General features: G+C 50.6%; 2 protein-coding genes across 2 annotated transcripts; one reads left to right on the plus strand and one right to left on the minus strand.

Moving 5' to 3' along the window:
- The first annotated feature begins 13,631 nt into the window (after positions 1-13,631).
- On the plus strand, positions 13,632-14,455 carry FAM243A (family with sequence similarity 243 member A). The gene has a single exon (XM_038766359.1). It carries the CDS (start codon positions 13,632-13,634, stop codon positions 14,352-14,354), a length of 723 nt encoding a protein of 240 aa, XP_038622287.1. The 3' UTR covers positions 14,355-14,455.
- Positions 14,456-17,228: 2,773 nt separating this feature from the next.
- On the minus strand, positions 17,229-26,566 carry SMIM11A (small integral membrane protein 11A). Its single transcript, XM_038766363.1, has 4 exons — positions 26,177-26,566; positions 21,656-21,766; positions 18,771-18,942; positions 17,229-17,408 (listed from the first exon to the last, which is right to left on the minus strand). The coding sequence occupies exons 2-3, from the start codon at positions 21,674-21,676 to the stop codon at positions 18,784-18,786; spliced, it is 180 nt and encodes a 59-aa protein (XP_038622291.1). The 5' UTR covers positions 21,677-21,766; positions 26,177-26,566; the 3' UTR covers positions 17,229-17,408; positions 18,771-18,783.
- Between the last annotated feature and the right edge of the window lie 254 nt (positions 26,567-26,820).

A 26,820-nucleotide genomic window follows, 5' to 3' on the forward strand; every position in this document is an offset into this window, starting at 1 on the left:
GGAGTTGGGAGACTTTTTGTTGGGTAGAAATTAATAGCCATGTTGCCCAGGGGAAGCGAGTCAGAGGCCTCTTTCAACATTCCCGGCTTTAAATGGACGAAGAAAATCCAGAGAGGCTGAGCGGAAGGGGATGGGGGGCCATGGGCGCCGAATTGGAAATCTTCCCTTAGTGTCCAGCTCCTCCCACGCCTGGAGGTGAGTTTCACTCTCGGTAATGTTGTGTCTGAGTAGGTAATGTTGTGTCTGAGTATGATGGACAAGGCAAGATCCACGTATATGGAACGAGAAACCTAAATTCCAGGTTCCTTGGTGAGATATACAAGTTTTCATTTCCCTGGGTAACTTGAATAAAAGATGAAGTTGTCCAAGGCCACGGTTGGTGTTATTTTTCCTGAAAGGGGAGGGGGCAGAGAAGTGGGTGATGGTGAGTGGGGAGAGGAGGGAGCGGGCGGTGTCTCTGGACTCCCTCCCACCAAATGGCATTTCATACACCACGATGCTCTCAAGGCTAATTACCTCAGGCCTCCAAGCACCGTGCCTTTTTCCTATCCTTTTCTCCATTTACATTTTTTATTCTTATCTTTTACTAGCTACCATTTGGGAGCCCCCATTCAGACTGTCGATTACTTTGAGCTCTCTCCAACCTTATGTCTGAGATTTTCAGAATCATTATAAAAACCTAGTTTGTACAGTAATAGGGCTAATCATCCAGATTTATTACTCTATTTATTTTACTTGTACATATTTACTATTTTATTTAGTTTATTTTGTTAATATGTTCTGTTTTGTTGTCTGTCTCCCCCTTCTAGACTGTGAGCCCGCTGTTGGGTAGGGACCGTCTCTAGATGTTGCCAACTTGGACTTTCCAAGCGCTTAGTACAGTGCTCTGCACACAGTAAGTGCTTAATAAATACCATTGAATGAATGAAAGTGGAAAGGTCGATGGGGAAGTGCTCTCTGGGGGGAAGACCTGAGTTGGGAAAGACTGGAGGGGAGAAGCCTGACAGAGATTTTACAAATTGTCCAGGGTTTTGAGCAGGTCTGAGGATTGGGTTGGTATGGCTCAATTTTCTGGTAAAAATAATAATGATAAAAGTCGTACTTGTTATGTGCTTACTGTGTGCCATGCACCGAACTAAGCGTTGGACTTGATACGAGACAGTCAAGTCGAGCACAGTCCCTATCCCACATGGGTTTCGCAGGCTAAGAGGGAGGGAGACCAGGTATTGAATCCCCATTTTACAGATGAGGAAACTGAGTCACAGAATTTACGTGATTTGCCCAAGATCATATAGCAGCTACGTGGCGAAGCCAGGCTAATTCTCTGGTAAAAATAATAATGATAAAAGTCATACTTGTTACGTGCTTACTGTGTGCCATGCACCGAACTAAGCGTTGGACTATATACGAGACAATCAAGTCGAGCACAGTCCCTATCCCACAGGGGTTTCACAGGCTAAGAGGGAGGGAGAACAGGTTCTGAATCCCCATTTTACAGATGAGGAAACTGAGTCACAGAAGTTACGTGATTTGCCCAAGATCATACAGCAGCTAAGTGGCGAAGCCAGGCTCAATTCTCTGGTAAAAATAATTATAAAAGTTGTACTTGTTACGTGCTTACTGTGTACCATGTCCCGAACTAAGCATTGGACTAGATACGAGACAATCAAGTCGAGCACAGTCCCTATCCCACATGGGTTTCGCAGGCTAAGAGGGAGGGAAACCAGTTATTGAATCCCCATTTTACAGATGAGGAAACTGAGTCACAGAAGTTATGTGATTTGCCCAAGATCTTACAGCTGCTAAGTGGCGAAGCCAGGCTCAATTCTCTGGTAAAAATAATAATGATAAAAGTCATACTTGTTACGTGCTTACTGTGTGCCATGCACCGAACTAAGCGTTGGACTAGATACGAGACAGTCAAGTCGAACATAGTCCCTATCCCACATGGGTTTCGCAGGCTAAGAGGGAGGGAGAACAGGTATTGAATCCTCATTTTACAGATGAGGAAACTGAGTCACAGAATTTATGTGATTTGCCCAAGATCATACAGCAGCTAAGTGGTGAAGCCAGGCTCAATTCTCTGGTACAAATAATAATGATAAAAGTAGAACTTGTTACGTGCTTACTGTGTGCCATGCCCTGAACTAAGTGTTGGACTAGATACGAGACAAGTAGAGCACAGTCCCTATCCCACATGGGTTTTGCAGGCTAAGAGAGAGGGAGACCAGGTATTGAATCCCCATTTTACAGATGAGGAGACTGAGTCCCAGAAGTTACGTGATTTGCCCAAGATCATACAGCAGCTAAGTGGCGAAGCCAGGCTCAATTCTCTGGTAAAAATAATAATGATAAAAGTCGTACTTGTTACGTGCTTACTGTGTGCCATGCCCCGAACTAAGCGTTGGACTAGATACGAGACAGTCAAGTCGAGCACAGTCCCTATCCCACATGGGTTTCGCAGGCTAAGAGGGAGGGAGACCAGGTATTGAATCCCCATTTTACAGATGAGGAGACTGAGTCCCAGAAGTTACGTGATTTGCCCAAGATCATACAGCAGCTAAGTGGCGAAGCCAGGCTCAGTTCTCTGGTAAAAATAGTAATCATCATCATCAATCGTATTTATTGAGCGCTTACTGTGTGCAGAGCACTGTACTAAGCGCTTGGGAAGTACAAGTTGGCAACATATAGAGACAGTCCCTACCCAACAGTGGGCTCACAGTCTAAAAAGTCATGAAAGTCATGAAATCCCACATGGGTTTCACAGGCTAAAAGAGAGGGAGACCAGGTACTGAATCCCCATTTTACAGATGAGGAAACTGAGTCCCAGAAGTTACGTGATTTGCCCAAGATCATACAGCAGCTAAGTGGCGAAGCCAGGACGAGAACCCTGGTCCTCTTGACCAGATGCCATGCCACTTTTTCCCGGATCTACTTCCTAAATTCCGAGCTTTCTCTCCTTCTCAGCCATCTCACATTTCCTCCAGCCTCCGGGATAATCCCTCCTGGATATCCCGCCAGCCCCGCGAGGTCAATATGGCCCAAACCGAACTCTCCAAATCATCCCTTCCACCAAACGTTCCCATCACGGTTGCCACCATCACCGATCCTCCCCGTCTCCGAAGCCCTCGATCTCGGCATTAGCCTACACCCCTCCCTCTCTTCCACCCCCCAGGATCAGTCCTTGGCTTTTCCTCTACAAGCGTTTTCAGGATCCGCCTCTTTCCCTCCTGCCAAAATGTCACCTTGTCATATCCCAGCTCAACTGCCGCGCCAGCCGCCTCGCTGGCTCCCTGCGATTAAACCGGTGAAAAGAAATCGCCACTTTTGTCCTGGTACGTCCTTGTCCCTCTCAGGCGAGGGCTGAGAGAGGGCCCTGAAGTCATCAGCCACCCCGGCTCTGCAGAATCCTTGGGGCTGGTCGCCAGTCGAGGATGGCGCTTAGTACAGTGCAAGCGCTAAGTACAGTGCTTTGCACAGAGTAAGCGCTCAATAAATACGACTGAATAAATGAACGGAGTGCCTGGAAGAACAGGAGTCATCCTGAGTCACTGAGGCTCGCAACACAAGTGGAAATGCCATTTTCACATCCGCTATTACTGCAAACTCCTTGAGGACAGGCCAGCCCACTGTTGGGTAGGGACTGTCTCTATGCGTTGCCAATTTGTACTTCCCAAGCGCTTAGTACAGTGCTCTGCACATAGTAAGTGCTCAATAAATACGATTGATGATGATGATGACAGGCACCATTGCTACTATTATGTGCTACCAAGTGCAACAGAAAGCACTTGAAAATAATAATAATAACAATGATGGCATTTATTAAGGGACTGTCTCTATATGTTGCCAACCTGTACTTCCCAAGCACTTAGTACAGTGCTCTGCACACAGTAAGCGCTCAATAAATACGATTGATTGATTGATTGATTATTAAGCGCTATGTGCAAAGCACTGTTCTAAGCGCTGGGTTACAAGGTGACCAGGTTGTCCCACGGGGGGCTCACAGGCTTCATCCCCATTTTACAGATGAGGTCACTGAGGCACAGAGAAGTTAAGTGACTTGCCCAAAGTCACACAGCTGATAAATACTATTTCTTGGGGGATGGGTCCATGGCCCGTCTGTCCATCAGTTAATACCATTTACTGGATGCCTACTGTGTGCTGAGTAGTGCAGTGCCCTGCACACAGTAAGCGCTCAATAAATACGACTGAATGAATGGTGTACGGAGGGCCTAGAGTTAATTAATTCATTCAAACGTATTTATTGAGCACTTACTGTGTGCAGAGCACTGTACTAAGCGCTTGGGAAGTCCAAGTTGGCAACATCTAGAGACGGTCCCTACCCAACGGCGGGCTCACAGTCTAGAAGGGGGAGATAGAGAACAAAACAAAACATATTAACAAAATAAAATAAATAGAATAGCCATGTACCAGTAAAATAAATGAGTAATAGATACGTACAAACATATATACAGGTTAATAGACATATTCATAGACAGTTAATAGACATGGTACCTGCCCTCAAGGAGCTTACTACCTCTAGCACACACTTTTCCCCTGATTTCAGTCCCTCTGAGTACAATACTGAAGACGCCACATAGCCCAGAGTGCAGACACAGACTTCTCCGGGACCTTCCCTCAATACCTCCCAAGCCAGAAAGGAGCTAAAAAGTCATGAGGTCCAGCCCCCTGCCTCCAGGAGGAGGGTGACTAAACCATCCCCGCTATTTGGATGTCCGCTCTTGGTTTAAAGATCTCCTAGTATATCAACCCCACAGCCTCCCTCGGCCACCTGCTCCCGGGTCTCATCCTCTGTGGCCGGGAAGCTTTTCCTCATATCCACCAAAACTTTTGAGACCGGCGCAGCGATTACCCCGACGCGACCGTCTAGGCGATGTCACGGTTGTTTGTCCTCGTACGTACCTTTCACGCTGTCGGCCTCTGACGCCTGCACCTCAGCTCTCTTCATAGGTTCACGTTTGTGTTTGTCGGTGTTGTCAACCTCCTGAAGGGCAAGGCCCGCCCGAGCCTCCCCTGTCACGCCTGGCCTCGGGGCTCGGGTCGGGGCACCGCACCTAAGGATATACAGGACAGACCGGGGCCTGAGTGAGAGGGGGTGCCCTCAAGGACGGTGGAAGTAATAATAATAATAATAATAGTATTTGTCTTCTAGACTGTGAGCCCACTGTTGGGTAGGGACCGTCTCTATATGTTGCCAACTTGTACTTCCCAAGCGCTTAGTACAGTGCTCTGCACACAGTAAGCGCTCAATAAATACGATTGATTGATTGATTAAGCGCTTACTATGCGCCAAGCACCGTTCTAAGCACTGGGGCAGATACAAGGTAATCAGGTTGTCCCACGTGGGGCCCAGTCTTCATCCCCATTTTACAAATGAGGTAACTAAGGGCACAGAGAAGTGAGGTGACTTGCCCAAGGTCACACGGCTGACAAGCGGCGAAGCCGGGATTAGAACCCATGACCTCTGACCCCCAAGCCCGGGCTCTTTCCGCTGAGCCATGCTGCTTCTACTTTACGGCCATCTCCGTGCTCCTCCGGCCTCGTGCAAAACCCCTCCCCAACCCCTGCCCGCTCTTCTTTCCGATGTTTTGCCCCGGGATTTTCGGAGTAAGCCGAGTGGGTGGTGCCAGGTGAGGGGGAGTCACCGCCTCATTTCTTGTCCGGTGCGCCAAGATGGACCTGCCCGGCCGCCTCTGGGGACAGGTGTCCGGCCGGGATGGGCAGAAAACAGCCTGGCATCTCTCCAGGATGGATGAGAAGGCTCCCCACCTCTTTCTTTTGGGGGTGAGGCTGCTTAAAAGCCCCAAAGGAGCTTTGCCACCCCACAGCGGAGCCCCGGGCCCGAGGACAGAGCCATCTAAAGCATCCTGCCCGTGGGTGGGGCGGTTGGAGTCGCGGGACCCAGGCTGATCGCTTGGGTGGGAGGAAGGGAGGAGGGAAGGAGCAGCAGTCCTCCAGTAGGCCCAACCAGACTGACCTTGGTTTAGAGCAGCGGCGGCAGCAGTTCCGGCATCGCCTGGCTTGACTTTTGAAAGAGACGCGGTCGAGGGATTAGCGTGAGTGTTCACTACTGCCTGAGGAGAAACAGGGGAAAACAAGGTAAGTGGGGCTGTCCCTCAGAAGTCCTCAGTCGGGACCAAAGACACCAGGCTAAAGGAGGCCTCCGACGGCTCCCGTCAACTCCGGACCCCCAGACACACGGGATGTCATGTGTGGTACACCGGGCATGGGGCATAATACCAATATGGAGCACTTGGCAGAAGTTTGCCCAGATTAAGGGCATGTCTCTGGGTGGGTCTTGACACCCCACATTCTCCTGAACAATTGAGCTCCCCACACGGGTCCACGTGAGCACTGCTTCTGAGCCACGGGACTCGACCGCTGAAACCAAAGAGGAGGGAGGCTGGGTGCTGAAAATTAAAATTGCTGCCACCAAGGCATCCGTCACTTTATCGGTAGACCAAGTGGGGGTAGAAAAATCAGACTGTCGGGCATAAAGCTGGACCAATCCCCCCCAAATTCTGCCCCAACCAATCTATGAGGAACAGGAAGCCCAAACTGCCAGGTCAGCTGGCATCTCCCAGGAAGAACGACAGCTTTAGTCCCTGCTGGTACAAGTAGTAGATTCAGCCAGGGCCATATCCAACTTCCAGGGTGCCTCTGTAATTTCCAGAGCTAAGTCTCCAAGAGCTCGAGTTGTCTCATCCATGGATCCGAGTGTGAAACCCTTACTACTGATTGCTAGGAATGGGGAGTCTCGCGAGGCAAGGGGCAGTTACTCCCCGGCTCCATATCTAGTTGGTGTGGGGCAGGAGGCGGGCAGCGCAGATTCAGAATACACATTGGGCACATTCAGAATACACTTGGGAGAGCACAAGCGGCACGGCTTAGAGAAAAGAGCATGGGCTTGGGAGCCAGAGGACATGGGTTCTAATCTTGGCCCTGCCACTTGTCTGCTGGGTGACTTTGGGTAAGGCACTGTACTTCTCTGAGCCTCAGTGACCTCATCTGTAAAATGGGGATTAAGACTGTGAGCCCCATGTGGGACAACCTGATTACCTTGTATCCATCCCAGAGTTTATAACAGTGCTTGGCACATAATAAGAGCTTAACAACTACTGTTATTATTATTATTATTATTAATAAATACTAATGACTGATTGATAAGAATGGGGAGTCTCGCGAGGCAAGAGGCAGTTAGGGCAGTTACTCACCGGCTCCATATCTAGTTGGTGTGGGGCAGGAGGGGGGCAGCGCAGATTCAGAATACACATTGGGCACATTCAGAATACACTTGGGAGAATACAAGCGGCACGGCTTAGTGAAAAGAGCATGGGCTTGGGAGCTAGAGGACATGGGTTCTAATCTCGGCCCTGCCACTTGTCTGCTGGGTGACTCTGGGTAAGTCACTTCACTTCTCTGGACCTCAGTGACCTCATCTGTCAAACGGGGATTAAGATTATGAGCCCCACGAGGGACAATCTGATTACCGTGTATCTACCCCAGTGCTTAGAATAGTGCTTGGCACATAATAAGCACTTAAAATGTTGTTATTATTATTATTATTTTTTTTTATTATTATTATTTGCAGAGAAGAGGGGTGGGCCATGGATTTGTTGCCTAGAAACAGGTCCACACTGCCCCCTGGTGGGGAATATGCTTCCCCACACCCAACTGACCCAAGGAGCGTTCATTCATTCATTCATTCAACCGTATTTACTGAGCGCTTACTGTGAGCAGAGCACTGTACTAAGCGCTTGGGAAGTACAAGTTGGCGACATCTAGAGACGGTTCCTACCCAACAGCGGGCTCACAGTCTAGAAGGGGGAGACAGACAACAAAACAAAACACATTAACAAACTAAAATAAGTAGAATAAATATGTACAACTAAAATAAATAGAGTAATGATAGAGTAATAATAGAGTAATTCATTCATTCAATCGTATTTATTGATCGCTTACTACTATTCATTCATTCATTCAATCGTATTTATTGAGCGCTTACTGTGTGCAGAGCACCGTACTAAGCACTTGGGAAGTACAAGTTTTGGCAACATATAGAGACAGCGGGCTCACAGTCTAGAAGGGGGAGCCAGAGAACAAAACAAACATATAAACCAACTACTACTAATAATAATAATAATAATGGCATTTGTTAAGCGCTTACTATGTGCAAAGCACTGTTCTAAGCGCTGGGGGGGATACAAGGTGATCAGGTTGTCTCGCATGGGGCTCACAGTTATCCCCATTTTACAGATGAGGTCACTGAGGCTCCGAGAAGTGAAGTGACTTTGCCCAAGGTCACACAGCAGAAACGTGGTGGAGCCGGGGTTCGAACCCACAACCTCTGACTCTAAAGCCCGGGCTCTTTCCACTGAGCCACACTGTGCAGAGCTCGGTACTAAGCGCTTGGGAAGTACAAGTTGGCAACATATAGAGACGGTCCCTACCCAACAGCTGGCCTTGGGGCTGAAGCAGTGGCCAAAATAATAACAATGATAATTGTGGTATTTGTTAAGCACTTATTATGCATCAAGCACTGATAATAATAATAATGGCATTTATTAAGCGCTTACTATGTGTAAAGCACTGTTCTAAGCGCTGGGAAGATTACAAGGTGATCAGGTTGCCCTCGGGGGGCTCACAGTCTTAATCCCCATTTTACAGATGAGGTCACTGAGGCCCAGAGAAGTGAAGGGACTTGCCCAAAGTCACACAGCTGACAAGTGGTGGAGCCGGAGTTTGAACCCACAACCTCTGACTCCAAAGCCCGGGTTCTTTCCCTCGACCTCTCAGCTGCCTCCTCCTCGACCTCTCAGCTGCCTTTGACACTGTGGACCACCCCCTTCTCCTCAACACGTTATCTGACCTTGGCTTCACAGACTCCGTCCTCTCCTGGTTCTCCTCTTATCTCTCCGGTCGTTCTTTCTCAGTCTCTTTTGCAGGCTCCTCCTCCCCCTCCCATCCTCTTACTGTGGGGGTTCCCCAAGGTTCAGTGCTTGGTCCCCTTCTGTTCTCAATCTACACTCACTCCCTTGGTGACCTCATTCGCTCCCACGGCTTCAACTATCATCTCTACGCTGATGACACCCAGATCTCCATCTCTGCCCCTGCTCTCTCCCCCTCCCTCCAGGCTCGCATCTCCTCCTGCCTTCAGGACATCTCCATCTGGATGTCCGCCCGCCACCTAAAGCTCAACATGTCGAAGACTGAGCTCCTTGTCTTCCCTCCCAAACCTTGTCCTCTCCCTGACTTTCCCATCTCTGTTGACGGCACTACCATCCTTCCCGTCTCACAAGCCCGCAACCTTGGTGTCATCCTCGACTCCGCTCTCTCATTCACCCCTCACATCCAAGCCGTCACCAAAACCTGCCGGTCTCAGCTCCGCAACATTGCCAAGATCCGCCCTTTCCTCTCCATCCAAACCGCTACCCTGCTCTTTCAAGCTCTCATCCTATCCCGTCTGGACTACTGCACTAGCCTTCTCTCTGATCTCCCATCCTCGTGTCTCTCTCCACTTCAATCCATACTTCATGCTGCGGCCCGGATTATCTTTGTCCAGAAACGCTCTGGACATATTACTCCCCTCCTCAAAAAACTTCAATGGCTACCGATCAATCTGCGCATCAGGCAGAAACTCCTCACCCTGGGCTTCAAGGCTGTCCATCACCTCGCCCTCTCCTACCTCACCTCCCTTCTCTCCTTCTACTGCCCAGCCCGCACCCTCCGCTCCTCTGCCGCTAATCTCCTCACTGTACCTCGCTCTCGCCTGTCCCGCCATCGACCCCCGGCCCACGTCATCCCCCGGGCCTGGAATGCCCTCCCCCTGCCCATCCGCCAAGCTAGCTCTCTCCCTCCCTTCAAGGCCCTGCTGAGAGCTCACCTCCTCCAGGAGGCCTTCCCAGACTGAGCCCCTTCTTTCCTCTCCCCCTCGTCCCCCTCTCCATCCCCCCGTCTTACCTCCTTCCCTTCCCCACAGCACCTGTATATATGTATATATGGTTGTACATATTTATTACTCTATTTATTTATTTATTTATTTTACTTGTACATTTCTATCCTACTTATTTTATTTTGTTGGTATGTTTGGTTCTGTTCTCTGTCTCCCCCTTTTAGACTGTGAGCCCACTGTTGGGTAGGGACTGTCTCTATGTGATGCCAATTTGTACTTCCCAAGCGCTTAGTACAGTGCTCTGCACATAGTAAGCGCTCAATAAATACGATTGATTGATTGATTGATTTCCCCTGACCCACGCTGCTTCTCTAGTGTTCTAAGCACTGTTCAATACAAGGTAATCTCGTTGTCCCACGGGGGGCTCACTGTCTTTATCCCCATTTTACAGATGAGGGAAACTGAGGAATAGAGAAGTAATAATAATAATGATGGCATTTATTAAGCGCTTACTACGTGCAAAGCACTGTTCTAAGCGCCGGGGAGGTTACAAGGTGATCAGGTTGTCCCACGGGGGGTTCACAGTCTTCATCCCCATTTTCCAGATGAGGTAACTGAGGCACAGAGAAGTGAAGTGACTTGCCCAAAGTCACACAGCTGAAAAGTGGTGGAGCCGGGATTTGAACCCATGACCTCTGACTCCAAAGCCTGGGCTCTTTCCACTGAGCCACGCTGTTTCTCTAAGTGACTTACCCAAGTGACTTACCCAAGGTCACAGAGCAGAGGGCAACTGAGGAACAGAGAAGTTAAGTGACTTACCCAAGGTCACAGAGCAGACAAGTGGCAGAGCCGGCATTAGAACCCACGTCCTCTGACTCCCAAGCCCGTGATGTGGTGGAAATCACTTGACTCCATCAAGATAAGCGCTTAGTACAGTGCTCTGAACACAGTAAGCACTCAATAGATACGATAGAATGATAAAAGGCCCAGGGGTGAAGGGGAGGGGGCAGGCGGCTTGTGAGAAAAGGACAGAGGGAGGAGGACGGGGGGCACTGGGCAGCGGTGATGGGCTAGGGAGGGCATCACAGTGGGTCCAGTTTGAAAGGAACTGAGTGGCTCATCGGGTGACCTTGGGCAAACCACTCAATCAATCAATCAATGGTATTTATTGAGCGCTTACTGTCTGCAGAGCACTGTACTAAGCGCTTGGGAAGTCCAAGTTGGCAACATATAGGGACAGTCCCTACCCAACAGTGGGCTCACAGTCTAGAAGGGGGAGACAGAGAACAAAACCAAACATACTAACAAAATAAAATAAATAGAATAGATATGTACAAGTAAAATAGAGTAATAAATATGTACGAACATATATACATATATACAGGTGCTCCTCTCTTTGAGCCTGTTTTCCCCTTACGACCAATCACTGGGAGGCAGAAACAGCCTAGCAGAACAACCCCTGGACCGGGAATCAGGTAGCCTGGGTCCTTTAGACTGCAAGCTCATCATTGGTTTTGTTCTCTGTCTCCCCCTTTTAGACTGTGAGCCCACTGTTGGGTAGGGACTGTCTCTATATGTTGCCAATTTGAACTTCCCAAGCGCTTAGTCCAGTGCTCTGCACACAGTAAGTAAGCGCTCAATAAATACGATTGATGATGATGATGATGGGCAGGGAAACTGCTAATTCTGTTCATTCATTCATTCATTCAATCGTATTTATTGAGCGCTTACAGTGCAGAGCCCTGGACTAAGCGCTTGGGAAGTCCAAGTTGGCAACATCTAGAGATGGTCCCTTTTTTATAATAATAATAATAATAATGGCGTTTATTAAGTGCTTACTATGTGCAAAGCACTGTTCTAAGCGCTGGGGAGTTTACAAGGTGATCGAGTTGTCCCATGTGGGGCTCACAGTCTTAATCCCCATTTTACAGATGAGGGAACTGAGGCACAGAGAAGCTAAGTGACCTGCCCAAAGTCACACGTCCGACAAGTGGCAGAGGCGGGATTATTACTCTATTTATTTATTTATTTTGTTTGTACATATCTATTCTATTTATTTTATTTTGTTAATATGTTTGGTTTTGTTCTCTGTCTCCCCCTTCTAGACTGTGAGCCCACTGTTGGGTAGGGACTGTCTCTATATGTTGCCAACTTGGACTTCCCAAGCGCTTAGTACAGTGCTCTGCACACAGTAAGCGCTCAATACAATTGATTGATTGATTGGAACCCATGACCTCTGACTCCAAAGCCCGGGCTCTTTCCACTGAGCCACACTGCTTCCCCACGCTTATTATGTGCAAAGCAGTGTTCTAAGCGCTGGGGACATTACAAGGTGATCAGGTTGTCCCATGGGGGGGCTCACAGTCTTGATCCCCATTTTACAGATGAGGTCACTGAGGAACAGAGAAGTTAAGTGACTTGCCCAAAGTCACAGCTGACAAGTGGCGGAGCTGGGATTTCTTCTCTGTCTCCCCCGTCTAGACAGTGAACCCACTGTTGGGTAGGGACTGTCTCTATATGTTGCCAGCTTGTACTTCCCAAGTGCTTAGTACAGTGCTCTGCACACAGTAAGCGCTCAATAAATACGATTGATTGATTGATTGATGTGACTGCCGAAAGTTTTAATAAAGTTTTATTGGTAAGGCCGAAGACCGAATCGGGGTAACGCACTCGGGGGGCTCATTTCCTTAAGGGAAAAGACTGTGAGCCCGCTGTTGGGTAGGGACCGTCTCTATAGGTTGCCAACTTGGACTTCCCAAGCGCTTAGTGCAGTGCTCTGCACACAGTAAGCGCTCAATAAACACGATTGAATGAATGAGTCGGTTGAAAATCATCAGCTCAGACTCCAAAGCCCGGGCTCTTTCCACTGAGCCACGCTGTTTCTCTATGAATGAATGAATGAATGAATAAATGGCGGAAAGAGCGTGAGTCTGGGAGTCAGAGGACCTGGGTTCTAATCTCACCTCCACCCCTTGCCTCCTGTGTGACCCTGGGCACTCAACTCTTCTGTGCCTCAGTTTCCTCTTCTGTAAATTGGGGATTCCATACCTAGACTGAGAGACTCACTCTAGCGCTCAATAAATATGATCAAACGAATGGATGGAAAGCTCTTGGAAGAGGACAACAGAGGTCATTCTGCTCTGCACACAGTAAACGCTCAATCATCATCATCAATCGCATTTATTGAGCGCTTACTATGTGCAGAGCACTGTACTAAGCGCTTGGGAAGTACCAATTGGCAACACATAGAGACGGTCCCTACCCAACAGTGGGCTCACAGTCGAAAAGGGGGAGACAGAGAACAAAACCAAACATACCAACAAAATAAAATCAATCAATCAATCAATCAATCGCATTTATTGAGCGCTTACTATGTGCAGAGCACTGTACTAAGCGCTTGGGAAGTACCAATTGGCAACACATAGAGACGGTCCCTACCCAACAGTGGGCTCACAGTCGAAAAGGGGGAGACAGAGAACAAAACCAAACGTACCAACAAAATAAAATAAATAGGATAGATATGTACAAGTAAAATAAATAGAGTAATAAATATGCTCAATAAATACGACTGATGGAACGGTCCCTGTCCTCCAGTTGCTTTCAGACGAATGTCAATCAATCAATCAATCGTATTTATTGAGCGCTTACTATGTGCAGAGCACTGTACTATGTCGCTGGAATAGGCCCATTATGAGGTCATCCCCCTGCTTCTCCCACCATGATCCGCCAAGCCACCCCCCTCCTCAAACACATCATTTTCCGCGGCCACTTCGACGACCCCGGGAGGCAGCGCTGCCTCCAGTACCTGAAGACGCTGCGGTCCCTGCAGGCCGGCGGCTATGAGACCGTCTTCCTGGGGGAGACCGACCTGCCCGAGGCCCTGGTCACCGGGGACAGGGCCGGGGAAGCCCCCCGGGGCCCCACCTTGAGCGTCGTCCACGGCGGGAGCCACCGGGGCTGGGTGCCCTGGAAGTACCGACTCTTCCTCCGAGACGAGTTGCGCCGGGGCCGCGAGGAGGGCCTCTTCGCCGAGTTCTGCGACGCGCTGACGGCCGCCTACGGGAGGTGCGCCGTGGTGGTCCGCGAGAGAAGGCCTCCGGGCCCCCCGGGAGAGGGGGCGGCCGCCGTTCTCGGCTCGCCCAGCATCGTGTGCTGCCCGGACGTCGCCCGGGCCAAGGGGCACGAGCTGCTGGCCCTGCCGGCCCCGTACGGCTACCTGAGCCCCCTGGATACGGCCTGGGCCACCCTGAGGTGGTTCATTCTCCACAACCAGAGGGAATTCTCCCTGCGGTCGGCCACCGACGCCACCTACGCCTACCGGTTCGTGTTCTTCAGCGACATGGTGGGGAAGGGGATCGAGCGGATGTCCCCGGGCCGGTGGAGGACGGCCGCCGGCAAGGTGCGCCGCTGGGAGAGCTACTACCTCGGAAGGTTTTCCTAACGGGCCCCTCCGGCTCGACCTTCGACCCAACACGCTCGGCCCCACCACCTCGGGGGGGGACAGCCTAGAGGCCGGACGCGCGGAGATGCCATTAAAAGGTCACTGGGAAAAAGGCCTTTTCTTGCGGGTCGACGGACCCCGCCGGAGGGGTGCAGGACCGGCAATAAGGCAGGGGGGAACACGGCAGACGCCCCGAGGTCGGAAAGGAGGCAAAACCCTCTGGGGCCTGAGGTCTGAAGCTTGGAATCGCTAGGGAGCCGGTGAGATCCCAACCCCCGGGGTTAGCGGGCCCGAAAATTGAGGGCAGCAAATTGATCCACGTCGGTTTGGTCGCTACCAGACCTCCCTAGTCTCCCAGCTTACTCCTCTCCCCTTCCCTTTAAGCCATCTCGTGGTTATTTCCACAATGGGGAAGGTTGGGGTCAGAAAAGCAGGGAGGCCAAACCGACCTGTTTTTCTACTCGAAGCATCTTGGGGAAAGAGGGGCAAGGAAACCTAATGGAAAGAACCAACATGGCCTAGTGGAAAGAGCACACGCGTGGGATCAGAGGACCTGGTTCCTAATCCTGGCTTCAGCACCTGTCTGCCGTTTGACCTTAAGCAAGTCACTTAACTTCTCTATGCCTCGGTTTCCCATCTGGAGAACGGGGATTTGGACTCTAAGCACCATGTGGGGTATGGACTGCGTGCAACCTGATGATCTTGTATCTGCCCCAGGGCTTGGTATGGTGCCTGACACGTAGGAAGCACATAATAATAATAATAATAATAATAGCATTTATTAAGTGCCTACTATGTGCAAAGCACTGCTCTAAGTGCTGGGGAGGTTACAAGGTGATCAGGTTGTCCCACGGGGGGCTCACAGTCTTTATCCCCATTTTACAGTTGAGGGAACGGAGGCCCAGAGAAGTGAAGTGACTTGCCCAAAGTCACACAGCTGACAAGAGGCGGAGCCGGGATTTGAACCCATGACCTCCGACTCCAAAGCCCGGGCTCTTTCCACTGAGCCACGCTGCTTCTCAATTAAAACATACTTTAAAAAAACAAAAGAAGAGGGGAGCTAAAATGGGGTTTGGAGAGAAGGAAACCTTTCTTTGGATCCCTCTATTTCTGCGATGAACCCGGCTGAGACAAACCCTAACTCTGCACCCAACAGCGGTGTGGGGAGACGGCAGCTTGTCAACAGGATGGGTTTTTTGGAGCTGTCAAAACCCACCATCCCACCCCCCCAGAATCCCCACATCAGCCCACCTGCCGGCTCGACAGGGATAACTCCTGCCTTTTCTCACTTTATGCCAGAAGACAGGGTGGTATAGTGGAGAGAGCCCCGGGCTGGGGCACCAGAGTACCACGAGGGGATTCCCGACAAGAGGGATGGGAAAACCAGAGTACCACCATCAGGTGAAGCAGCGTGGCTCAGTGGAAAGAGCCCAGGCTTTGGAGTCAGAGGTCACGGGTTCGTATCCCAGCTCCGCCACATGTCTGCTGTGTGACCTTTTTGTCTCCCCCTTTTAGACTGTGAGCCCACTGTTGGGTAGGGACTGTCTCTATGTGTTGCCAATTTGTACTTCCCAAGCGCTTAGTACAGTCCTCTGCACACAGTAAGCGCTCAATAAATACGATTGATGATGATGATGATGATGATGACCTTGGGCAAGTCACTTAACTTCTCTGAGCCTCAGTTACCTCATCTGTAAAATGGGGATTAGGACTGTGAGCCCCCCGTGGGACAACCTGATCACCTTGTATCTCCCCCAGCGCTTAGAACAGTGCTTTGCACAAAGTAAGCGCTTAACAAATGCCGCCATCATCATTATTATTATTATCTAGTCCCAGCTTGGTTCCTGTTGTCCTTCCCCCTTAGACCTAATATAGTGCTCGGCTTAACAAATACTATTATTATCATTGATATGAGATGCAGGAATCCAGACTGTGAGCCCGTTGTTGGGTAGGGACCGGGTCCATATGTTGCCACCTTGTACTTCCCAAGCGCTTAGTACAGTGCTCTGCACACAGTAAGCGCTCAATAAATACGATTGAATGAATGAATGAGTGACCATTTCAGCACTCTGGTCCTCGGCTTCCTCATCTGTTCTCGCTGTCTCAGTTTGTGAGCCCCACGCAAGGCAGGAGTCTGAGCTGATGATTTTCAACTCATTCATTCAATCGTATTTATTGAGCGCTTACTGTGTGCAGAGCACTATACTAAGCGCTTGGGAAGTCCAAGTCGGCAACATCTAGAGACGGTCCCCACCCAACAACGGGCTCACAGTCCAGTTTGTTGTTGACGACAAGACAAAACATGCGGACAGGTGTCAAGTCGTCAGAACTAATAGAATTAAAGCTAAATCCATCACTTAGTCCTTGACACACAGTGAGCGCTCAACAAACACCATAATGCAGTACACAAGCCTTGTCCCCTCCCACCCCAAAGATTAACACGACCTCACGGCAAGAGCGCGGGCCTAGGAATAAGAGGGCCTGGGCTTGAATTTCTGCTCTACCACCGGCCTTCTGGGTGCCCTTGAGCAAGTCATTTGACTTCTCTGGGCCTGTTTCCTCATCCCTAACATCAGGATTCACTTCGCGTTCTCCCTCCTACTTAGACTGTCTCCGACCTGATCATCTTGTACCAACCCCAGAGCTTAGCAAAGTGCTAGGCCCAAAGTAAGTGTTCAAAAAAATACCACAATTAATATTATTATTCCCCCCGCAGCCCACCCTCAGAGTCCTCCAAAATTGCCTAAAGGGAAATACTATTTTCGGTCTGCATCGATGAGCACATCGGGATTACTGACTGCTCAGGGTCGGTCGAGCCGGTAGAAGAGCATTTTTCATCGCCGTTCCCTGCTGCCCAGGGGGCTGCCCACGCGCTTCTTACAAACATATTTTATTGCATAGACAAAATACACACTATTGAATTCCAAGCGTCGAAAAGTCCGCCCGTCGCTTCAGGTCAGCGTACAATGTTGGGGAAGGGGGAGGCCCAGGCTCCATCGTCCTCTCTCTCCTCTCCCGGGACTGGAAGACCCCAAGTTGCCACAGATGACACACCTGGAGGGAGACACAAGGCAGAATGCAGTGTCTGGGGAAGGAGAGTCAGAGGGTTGGGAAAACACAGCGGGTGTGGGCCTCTAGAAGGGGTCATGCTGTGAGAGGGGAAGGGCACTGTCTCCCGCCCTCTCCCCGAGTGGGTTCAAGTCTCTAAAATGCCTCAAAGCCGGACTCAGTGAAATCAGTCCGAAAAGGACCAACAGGAAGCTCTAATACCGAAATAAATACCATGACAGTAAGTGGCCAATGCGGGAGGGGTGGAACAATAGCCTCTGGTATTTCTCCTTCTGGCTGAGGGGAATGAAGACTGGCTGAAAGAGGGGACACCTGAGTTCAAGGTGGGCAGGGCCTGGCTATTTCAAACACAGGGGATCCCCTGGTTGGGACAGCAATTGGGGAGCAGGCTGGAATCAGGGCACAGAAGGGCAAAACCGTATCCTGCCCAGAAATTCCATTTCGCAGGAGACCGAGGCCTTTTGAACACGTTTGTTCACCTGTTGGTCCAACTGCCATTTCCTCTATTGGAACCTATAGTTTGGTCCGTGTATTTGTTTGGAGCGTGGCTCAGTGGAAAGAGCCCGGGTTTTGGAGTCAGAGGTCATGGGTTCAAATCCCGGCTCTGCCAACTGTCAGCTGGGTGACCTTGGGCAAGTCACTTCACTTCTCTGGGCCTCAGTGACCTCATCTGCAAAATGGGGATTAGGCCCATGGGACAACCTGATCACCTTGTAACCTCCCCAGCGCTTAGAACAGTGCTTTGCCCATAGTAAGCGCTTAATAAATGCTATCATTATTATTATTATTACTTACTATGTGTGTACTAACTGCTGGAGTGGCTTACGAGCGAATCAGGGTGGACACAGTCCCCGTCCCACATAGGGCTCAGTCTTAATCCTCATTTTACAGATGAGGTAACTGAGGCACAAGTGAAGCGACTTGCCCAACGCCACACAGCAGATAAGTGGCGGGGCAGGGGTGGTCAGGCAGCAGGGTGTAGGGGAGACCCAACAACCGTGACGAGGGTCACGAGCCACACAGTATAAACCCAACCTCCCTGCAACTGTCTCCGTCGTTTGCCTTTCACTATGTCCGTGTTGAACCCTGCCAAGGATTGATAGTCTGCCTGCCTTTATCTCCCCCATTTCACTGCAAACTCCTAAAGGGCAGTACTTTCCCTAATACTTCGTACAGTGCTTCACACAGCGGCCTGCGTTCAATGAATACCGCCGACTAGCTGGTTGACTAGTAGTCAACCCCGCAGGGTTAGCCGGCGACACGCCAGACACCGACAGCGCCGTTAATAACCAGGAAACTTGCAAAACATTCTCAACCTCCCCGTCGGGGATCTCCCAGCCCAAGTACCTCAAAGGTCTCCTCACTCATCCTTCTTTTCGGCCGCTTTCTTGCTCGCCTCCTGAAGCCTCTGGGCTTCAACCCTCCGGCTCTGGTATATTTTGGCTCCCGCAAACGCCAAGCAGAGGATTAGCGTTTTGGCTGCCAGGATGTAGAGCAGCAGGGGGAAGTTGTCCAAAGCCTGAAAAGAAAAAGCGCCGGGGAGAGGTTACGGAGGCTCCTTGGCTCCTCCGGGTGACCCAGAACGAAAGGCTGGGGAGGGAGAAAGAGGGAAAGAGAGGGAAAGAGAGGGAAAGAGAGGGAAAGAGAGGGAAAGAGAGGGAAAGAGAGGGAAAGAGAGGGAAAGAGAGGGAAAGAGAGGGAAAGAGAGGGAAACAGAGGGAAAGAGAGGGAAAGAGGGAGCGATCTCTTCTGCCCTGACTGTTGACTGTGGCTAAAATGGCAGGCAGTATCATCAGTGGCAGGCAGGGAAGCAGTGTGGCTTAGAAAAAGAGCCCGGGCTTGGGAGTCAGAGGTCATGGGTTCTAATCCCAGCTCCGCCACATATCAGCTGGGCAAGTCACTTCACTTCTCTGTGCCTCAGTTACCTCATCTGCAAAATGGGGATTAAGACTGTGAGCCCCACGTGGGACAACCTCATTACCTTGAATCCATTCCAGTGCTTACTGTGTGGCACACAGTAATAATAATAATAATAATGGTGGTATTTGTTAAGCGCTTACTATGTGCAAAGCACTGTTTTAAGCGCTGGGGGGATACAAGGTGATCAGGTTGTCCCACGTGGGGCTCACAGTCTTCATCCCCATTTTAGACATGAGGGAACCGAGGCACAGAGAAGTTAAGTGACTTGCCCAAAGTCACACAGCTGACAACTGGCAGAGCCGGGATTTGAACCCATGACCTCTGACTCCAAAACCCGGGCTCTTTCCACTGAGCCACGCTGCTTCTCTCATAAGCACTTAAATACCATCATTATTATTATCTCGCCACAGGAAGCAGTTAGCTGGCGTTTAGGCACTTGCAAATGACATCGGTCGTGAGCCGGGCTGCAACGTGTCACATACGTGTTCGGAAATGCTGGGGCCCAGCTGGCTCACGGGTGGCCGACCGATCCGCTAACGTGTGCGGACTGACCCACCCCGTCAGGAAGTCCGCGTGAGGGGATGCTAAACCCACTCCACGCTTTACCGCCGAGAGGGAAACACAGGCACACAGGATGTGGCCAAGATGGTAAATCAGCACCCTGAGGCCAGGGGTAAAAACAGATAGCCAAGCCAAGATAGCCCATTTGGCTAGCAGAATGAGCACAAAATTCAGAGACCTGGTTTGAGACTTGGCACCAGCATTTGCTTGCCGCGTGACCCTGGGCAAGTCACTTAACTTTCTGAGCCTCCATTTCCTCATCTCTATACTGGGGATAAGATCCCTATTCTCCCTCCCTCTTGGACTGCACACGCCATGTGAGTCAGGGGCTTTGTGTAACCTGATGAATCTATACCTACTCTGGGGCTTACTACAGTGCCTGGCACACAGTAAGCACTTAAAAACCGCAGTCGTTATTTTTCGTGCTTTGCCGCTTGGAACACACTCTGCGCCTCAGTTCTCTCATCTGTAAAATGGGGACTGGGAGCCTCAGGTGGGACAGGGACTGCGTCCAACGCGATTACCTTGTATTTACCCTGGCACTTAGAACAGTGCCTGGTATCATCAATCGTATTTATTGAGCGCTTACTGTGTGCAGAGCACTGTACTAAGCGCTTGGGAAGTACAAGTTGGCAACGTACAGAGACAGTCTCTACCCAATAGTGGGCTCACAGTCTAAAAGGGGGAGACAGAGAACAAAACCAAACATACTAACAAAATAAAATAAATAGAATAGATATGTACAAGTAAAATAAATAAATAAATAGAGAATAAATAAAAAATAGAGAATAAATAAATAAATAGAGAATAAATAAATAGAGAATAAATAGAGTAAATAAATGGTATGTAGTAAGCACCTAACAAATACCATTATTATTACTTAATAAATACCATAATCGATCCTAATTGATTAACTCCCCACCCCCGATCGCACTTCCCACCGCTCCACAGGGTTTCCCCACGCAGCGTGGCTCAGCGGAAAGAGCACGGGCTTTGGAGTCAGAGGTCGTGGGTTCGAATCCTGCCTCTGCCAATTGTCAGCTGTGTGACTTTGGGCAAGTCACTTCACTTCTCTAGGCCTGTTCCCTCATCTGTAAAATGGTGGTTAAGACTGTGAGCCCCCCATGGGACAACCTGATTAACTTGTAACCTCCCCAGCGCTTCAAATCCCGGCTCTGCCAACTGTCAGCTGTGTGACTTTGGGCAAGTCACTTAATTTCTCTAGGCCCATTCCGTCATCTGTAAAATGGGGATTAAGACTGTGAGCCCCACGTGGGACAACCTCATTACCTTGAATCCATTCCAGTGCTTACTGTGTGGCACACAGTAATAATAATAATAATAATAATAATGGCATTTGTTAAGCGCTTACTATGTGCAAAGCACTGTTCTAAGCGCCGGGGAGGTTACAAAGTGTTCGGGCTGTCCCACGGGGGGGCTCACAGTCTTCATCCCCATTTTACAGATGAGGTAACTGAGGCCCAGAGAAGTGAAGTGACTTGCCCAAAGTCACACAGCTGACAATCGGCAGAGCCGGGATTTGAACCCATGACCTCTGACTTCAAAGCCCGTTTACATAGTAACCTCCCCAGCTTACCAAGTGCCAACCTCCCCAGCGCTTAGAGCAGTGCTTTGCACATAGTAAGCGCTTAATAAATGCCATTTTCATTATTATTATTATTATCCTCCCCACCCCGATCGCACTTCCCACCGTTCTGCAGGGTTTCCCAGCTTCCCACGGCGCTCCTCACCTTCCAGTTGATTTCGCTCATGCTGCCCAGGTTCCTGCTTCACCAGGGGAGAGAGAGCCCTCGGCACGGCGTGGCCGACTGGCCTGGGTACAGGCCTAGGGGCAGGCTCACCTGGAGGAACACAAAAGGACGGTCAAGGCACCGGGGCCAGGGCAAACCCCAGCAGCCGGGACCACGGGGGGTGCAGACAGACTATGAGTCGATGAGTGACGGTCCACAGGCCGCCACCGGCGCCGTCTCTGGAGTAGCAAATCCCCTCCGCAGCTGTTCCCGAACGCGGTGCCGCTGCTGGCCCCTGCCCCCCTTTCGCTGGGAAGCGCGGCAGAGCAGACAGAGCAAGGGACTGAGAGCCAGGAAGTCCGCTTCTCATCCCAGAGAAGCAGCGCGGCTCAGTGGAAAGGGCATGGGCTTTGGAGTCATCATCATCATCATCATCAATCGTATTTATTGAGCGCTCACTGTGTGCAGAGCACTGGACTAAGCGCTTGGGAAGTACAAGTTGGCAACATCTAGAGACAGTCCCTACCCAACAGTGGGCTCACAGTCTAAAAGGGGGAGACAGAGAACAAAACCAAACATACCAACAAAATAAAATAACTAGAATAGATAAGTACAAGTAAAATAAATAGAGTAATAAATATGTACATATATACATATATACAGGTCCATCACAGAACAGCCCGGGTCGCCCTTGGAAATCAATCAATCAATCAATCAATCGTATTTATTGAGTGCTTACTGTGTGCAGAGCACTGTACTAAGCGCTTGGGAAGTACAAGTTGGCAACATATAGAGACAGTCCCTACCCAACAGTGGGCTCACAGTCTAGAAGGGAGAGACAGAGAACAAAACCAAACATACTAACAAAAAAAAAATAAATAGAATAGATATGTACAAGTAAAATAGAGTAATAAATATGTACAGACATATATATATATATATATACATATATATATATATATACAGGAGCTGTGGGGTCGGAGGTCATGGGTTCAAAACCTGGCCCCACCACTTGTCAGCTGTGTGACTTTGGGCAAGTCACTTCACTTCTCTGGGCCTCGGTTACCTCATCTGTAAAATGGGGATGAAGACTGCGAGCCCCATGTTCATTCATTCAATCGTATTTGTTGAGCGCTTACTGTGTGCAGAGCACTGTACTAAGCGCTTGGGGAAGTACAAGTCGGCAACATCTACAGACGGTCCCTACCCAACAACGGGCTCACAGTCCATGTGGGACAACCTTGAGTACTTTGTAACCTCCCCAGTGCTTAGAACAGTGCTTTGTGCATAGTAAGCACTTAATAAATGCTGTCATTATCCCAGCTCCGCCCCTGACCTGCTGGGAGACCTCAGACCAGCCACTTGCCCTCTGCGGGCCTCAGTTTCCACATCTACAAGACGCCTGGCCTCCCTCCCTCTTAGCCCCATTTGGGACGGGGACTATATCCAGCCTGATTATCTCGTATCTTAGCATAATAATGATTGTACCCGTTGAGTGCTTACTAGGTGCCAAGCACTATTCTAAGCGCTGGCTCAGAGAGGCTAAGTGACTTGACCCAAGTCACGCAGCGAGTCAGTGGAGGAACTGGGACTCAAACCCGGGTCTCCTGATTTCCAGGCCTGTACCCTTCTACCCTCCTCCTCAATCCAAGGTCACAAGATCTTTAGATCGGGACACTGGCACCAGAGAGGGAAAGTTTCCTTCGGGCCTCTGTCAAAGTCGGATAAGGTAAAGATAGGGGCTTAAACCCTGGCACACTTCACCTCGGAAAGCACAAACGCAGCGAAACCTCAAGGCGGCGGGAGACGAAGGTCACTGCTCCCTTCCGAACTCCGGAAGAAACAGATTCCCAACCCGAGTGGAGGAAATCCCAGGTGTCTGGTTGCTGCCCAGACTCTCAGCGGAGAAAGATGGAGGCTTCAACTTGCTCCGCTCCCGTCCCCTCCTCCAGCGTCTCCGGGATCTAGCACCGACTGGTCCGGAGACGTGACGCGGGAGCCCACCGCCCCGAGGTCAAGGGGTAGCATTCCTCTCTGGGCGGCTGAACAGCTACTGGATCCGATGGAAACGGGAAGAAGGGGGAGCCAGCCAAATAAAAGACCCTTCTTACAGCAGCAGTATCGCATACTGGATAGACCACGGGCCTTGGAGTCAGAAGGTCCTGGATTCAAATCCCGGCTCCGCCACTTGTCTGCTGTGTGAACTTGAGCAAGTCATTTCTCTCCTCTGTGTTTGAGTTACCTCATCTGGAAAATGGGGACTGAGATTGTGAGCCCCACGTGGGACAGGGAGTGTGTCCAACCCAATTTGCTTGATCCACCCCAGTGCTTAGTACAGTGCCTGGCGCACAGTAAGCGCTTAACAAATACCACAATTAGGAACAACTTTAGGACCCAGACTAGATCCCCTCTCTGCCCCCGGACCCTCATCCAAGGGAGACAAACTCTGGGATAAGCACTGATCAGTAAGGAAGTGTCAAGTGGCCACTCCTTGCCTTCCCGCAACCCAGCTAGCCCCATCCACTCTCAGGCCCCTGAGCCAGTAAGTGCTCAATAAATATGACTGAACGAATGAATGAAATGTAAAATGGGGATTAAAAGTGTGAGCCCCACGTGGGACAACCTGATTACCCTGTATCTACCCCAGCGCTTGGAACAGTGCTTGGCACATAGAAAGCGCTTAACACCATAATTATTATTATTATTATTTTACCGCGGCCATTCCCTCAGCTCGGCTCCTCCGGCCCCCCAACACTTTTAATAATAATTGTTATTATTATTATGGCATCTGTTAAGTGCTTATATGTGCAAAGCACTGTTCTAAGCACTGTGGGGGGACACAAGGTGATCAGGTTGTCCCACGTGGGGCTCACAGTCTTAATTCCCATTTTACAGATGAGGGATTAAGAGAAGTGAAGTGACTTGCCCGAAGTCACACAGCTGACAAGTGGCGGAGCCGGGATTAGAAGCCATGACCTCTGGCTCCCAAGCCTGTGCTCTTTCCACTGAGCCACGCTGCTTCTCTAAGCAGCTGCTTTTACCGAGGCCATCACTTCAGCTCGGCTTCCTCCAGCCCCCTGACACTTTTACTGCGGCCATTCCCTCAGCTCAGTTCCTCCAGCCCCCTGACCCTCACGAAGTCCATTCCCTCACCTCAGCTCCTTCAACCCCCTGACACTCAATACATCCATCCCCTCAGCTCGGCTCCTCCAGCCCCTTGACACTCAATACGTCCATCCCCTCAGCTCGGCTCCCCCAGCCCCCTGACCCTCGGTACGTCCATTCCCTCAGCTCGGCTCCCCCAGTCCCATGACACTCACTATGTCCAAGCCCTCAGCTCAGTTCCTCAGGCCCCCCAACACTTTAAGGATAGCCATTCCTTCAGCTCAGCTCCTTCAGCCCCCTGACACTTTTCCTGAGGCCATTCCCTCAGCTCGGCTCCTTCAGCCCCCTGACACTCACCATGTCCAGTCCTCAGCTCAGTTCCTCCAGCCCCCTGACACTTTTACTGCGGCCATTCTCTCAGCTCAGTTCCTCCAGCCCCCTGACCCTCACGAAGTCCATTCCCTCACCTCGGCTCCTTCAACCCCCTGACACTTTTACTGCGTCCATCCCCTCAGCTCGGCTCCTCCAGCCCCCTGACACTCAATACGTCCATCCCCTCACTATGTCCGTTCCCCTCAGCTCGGCTCCTTCAGCCCCGACACTCACCATGTCCAGTCCTCAGCTCAGTTCCTCCAGCCCCCTGACACTTTCACTGCGGCCATTCCCTCAGCTCGGCTCCTCCAGCCCCTTGACACTCAATACGTCCATCCCCTCAGCTCGGCTCCTCCAGCCCCCTGACACTCAATACGTCCATCCCCTCAGCTCGGCTCCTCCAGCCCCCTGACACTCAATACGTCCATCCCCTCAGCTCGGCTCCTCCAGTCCCATGACACTCACTATGTCCAAGCCCTCAGCTCAGTTCCTCAGGCCCCCCAACACTTTAAGCACAGCCATTCCTTCAGCTCAGCTCCTTCAGCCCCCTGACACTTTTCCTGAGGCCATTCCCTCAGCTCGGCTCCTCCAGCCCCCTGACACTCAACAAGTCAATCAATCAATCGTATTTATTGAGCGCTTACTGTGTGCAGAGCACTGTACTACGCGCTTGGGAAGTACAAGTTGGCAACATATAGAGACAGTCCCTACCCAACAGTGGGCTCACCGTCTAAAAGGGGGAGACAGAGAACAAAACCAAACATATTAACAAAATAAAATAAATAGAATAGATATGTACAAGTAAAATAAATAAATAAATAAAGTAATAAATATGTACAAACATATATACAGGTATATATGTCCAGTCCTCAGCTCAGTTCCTCAGGCCCCCCAACACTTTACCCGCGGCCATTCCCTCAGCTCAGCTCGTTCGGCCCCCCGACACTTTTCCTGCGGCCATCCCCTCAGCTCGGCTCCCCCAGCCCCCTGACCCTCACTATGTCCGTTCCCCCAGCTCGGCTCCTTCAGCCCCCTGACACTCACCGTGTCCAGTCCTCAGCTCAGTTCCTCAGGCCCCCAACACTTTTACCTCAGCCATTCCCTCACCTCGGCTCCTTCAGCCCTCTGACACTTTTCCTGCGTCCATTCCCTCAGCTTGGCTCCCCAGGCCCCCTGACCCTCACTATGTCCGTTCCCTCAGCTCGGCTCCTTCATCCCCCTGACTCTTTTACTGCGGCCATTCCCTCGGCTCAGTTCCTCAGGCCCCCCAACACTTAAACCTCAGCCATTCCCTCAGCTCGGCTCCTCCGGTCCCCTAACACTTTAACCGCGGCCATTCCCTCAGCTCAGCTCCTTCAGCCCACTGTTCACAGTCTTTTAGACTGTGAGCCCACTGTTGGGTAGGGACTGTATATGTTGCCAACTTATACTTCCCAAGCGCTTAGTACAGTGCTCTGCACATAGTAAGCGCTCAATAAATACGATTGATTGATTGATTCAGCCCCCTGACATTTTTCCTGCGGCCATCCCCTCAGCTCGGCTCCCCCAGCCCCCTGACCCTCACTATGTCCATCCCCTCAGCTAAGCTCCTTCAGCCCCCTGGCACTCACCATATCCAGTCCTCAGCTCAGTTCCTCCGGCCCCCCAACACTTTACCCGCGGCCATTCCCTCAACTCGGCTCCTTCAG

The sequence above is a fragment of the Tachyglossus aculeatus genome, chromosome 24, assembly GCF_015852505.1.
Source record: "Tachyglossus aculeatus isolate mTacAcu1 chromosome 24, mTacAcu1.pri, whole genome shotgun sequence".
Classification (NCBI taxonomy): Eukaryota; Metazoa; Chordata; class Mammalia; order Monotremata; family Tachyglossidae; genus Tachyglossus; species Tachyglossus aculeatus.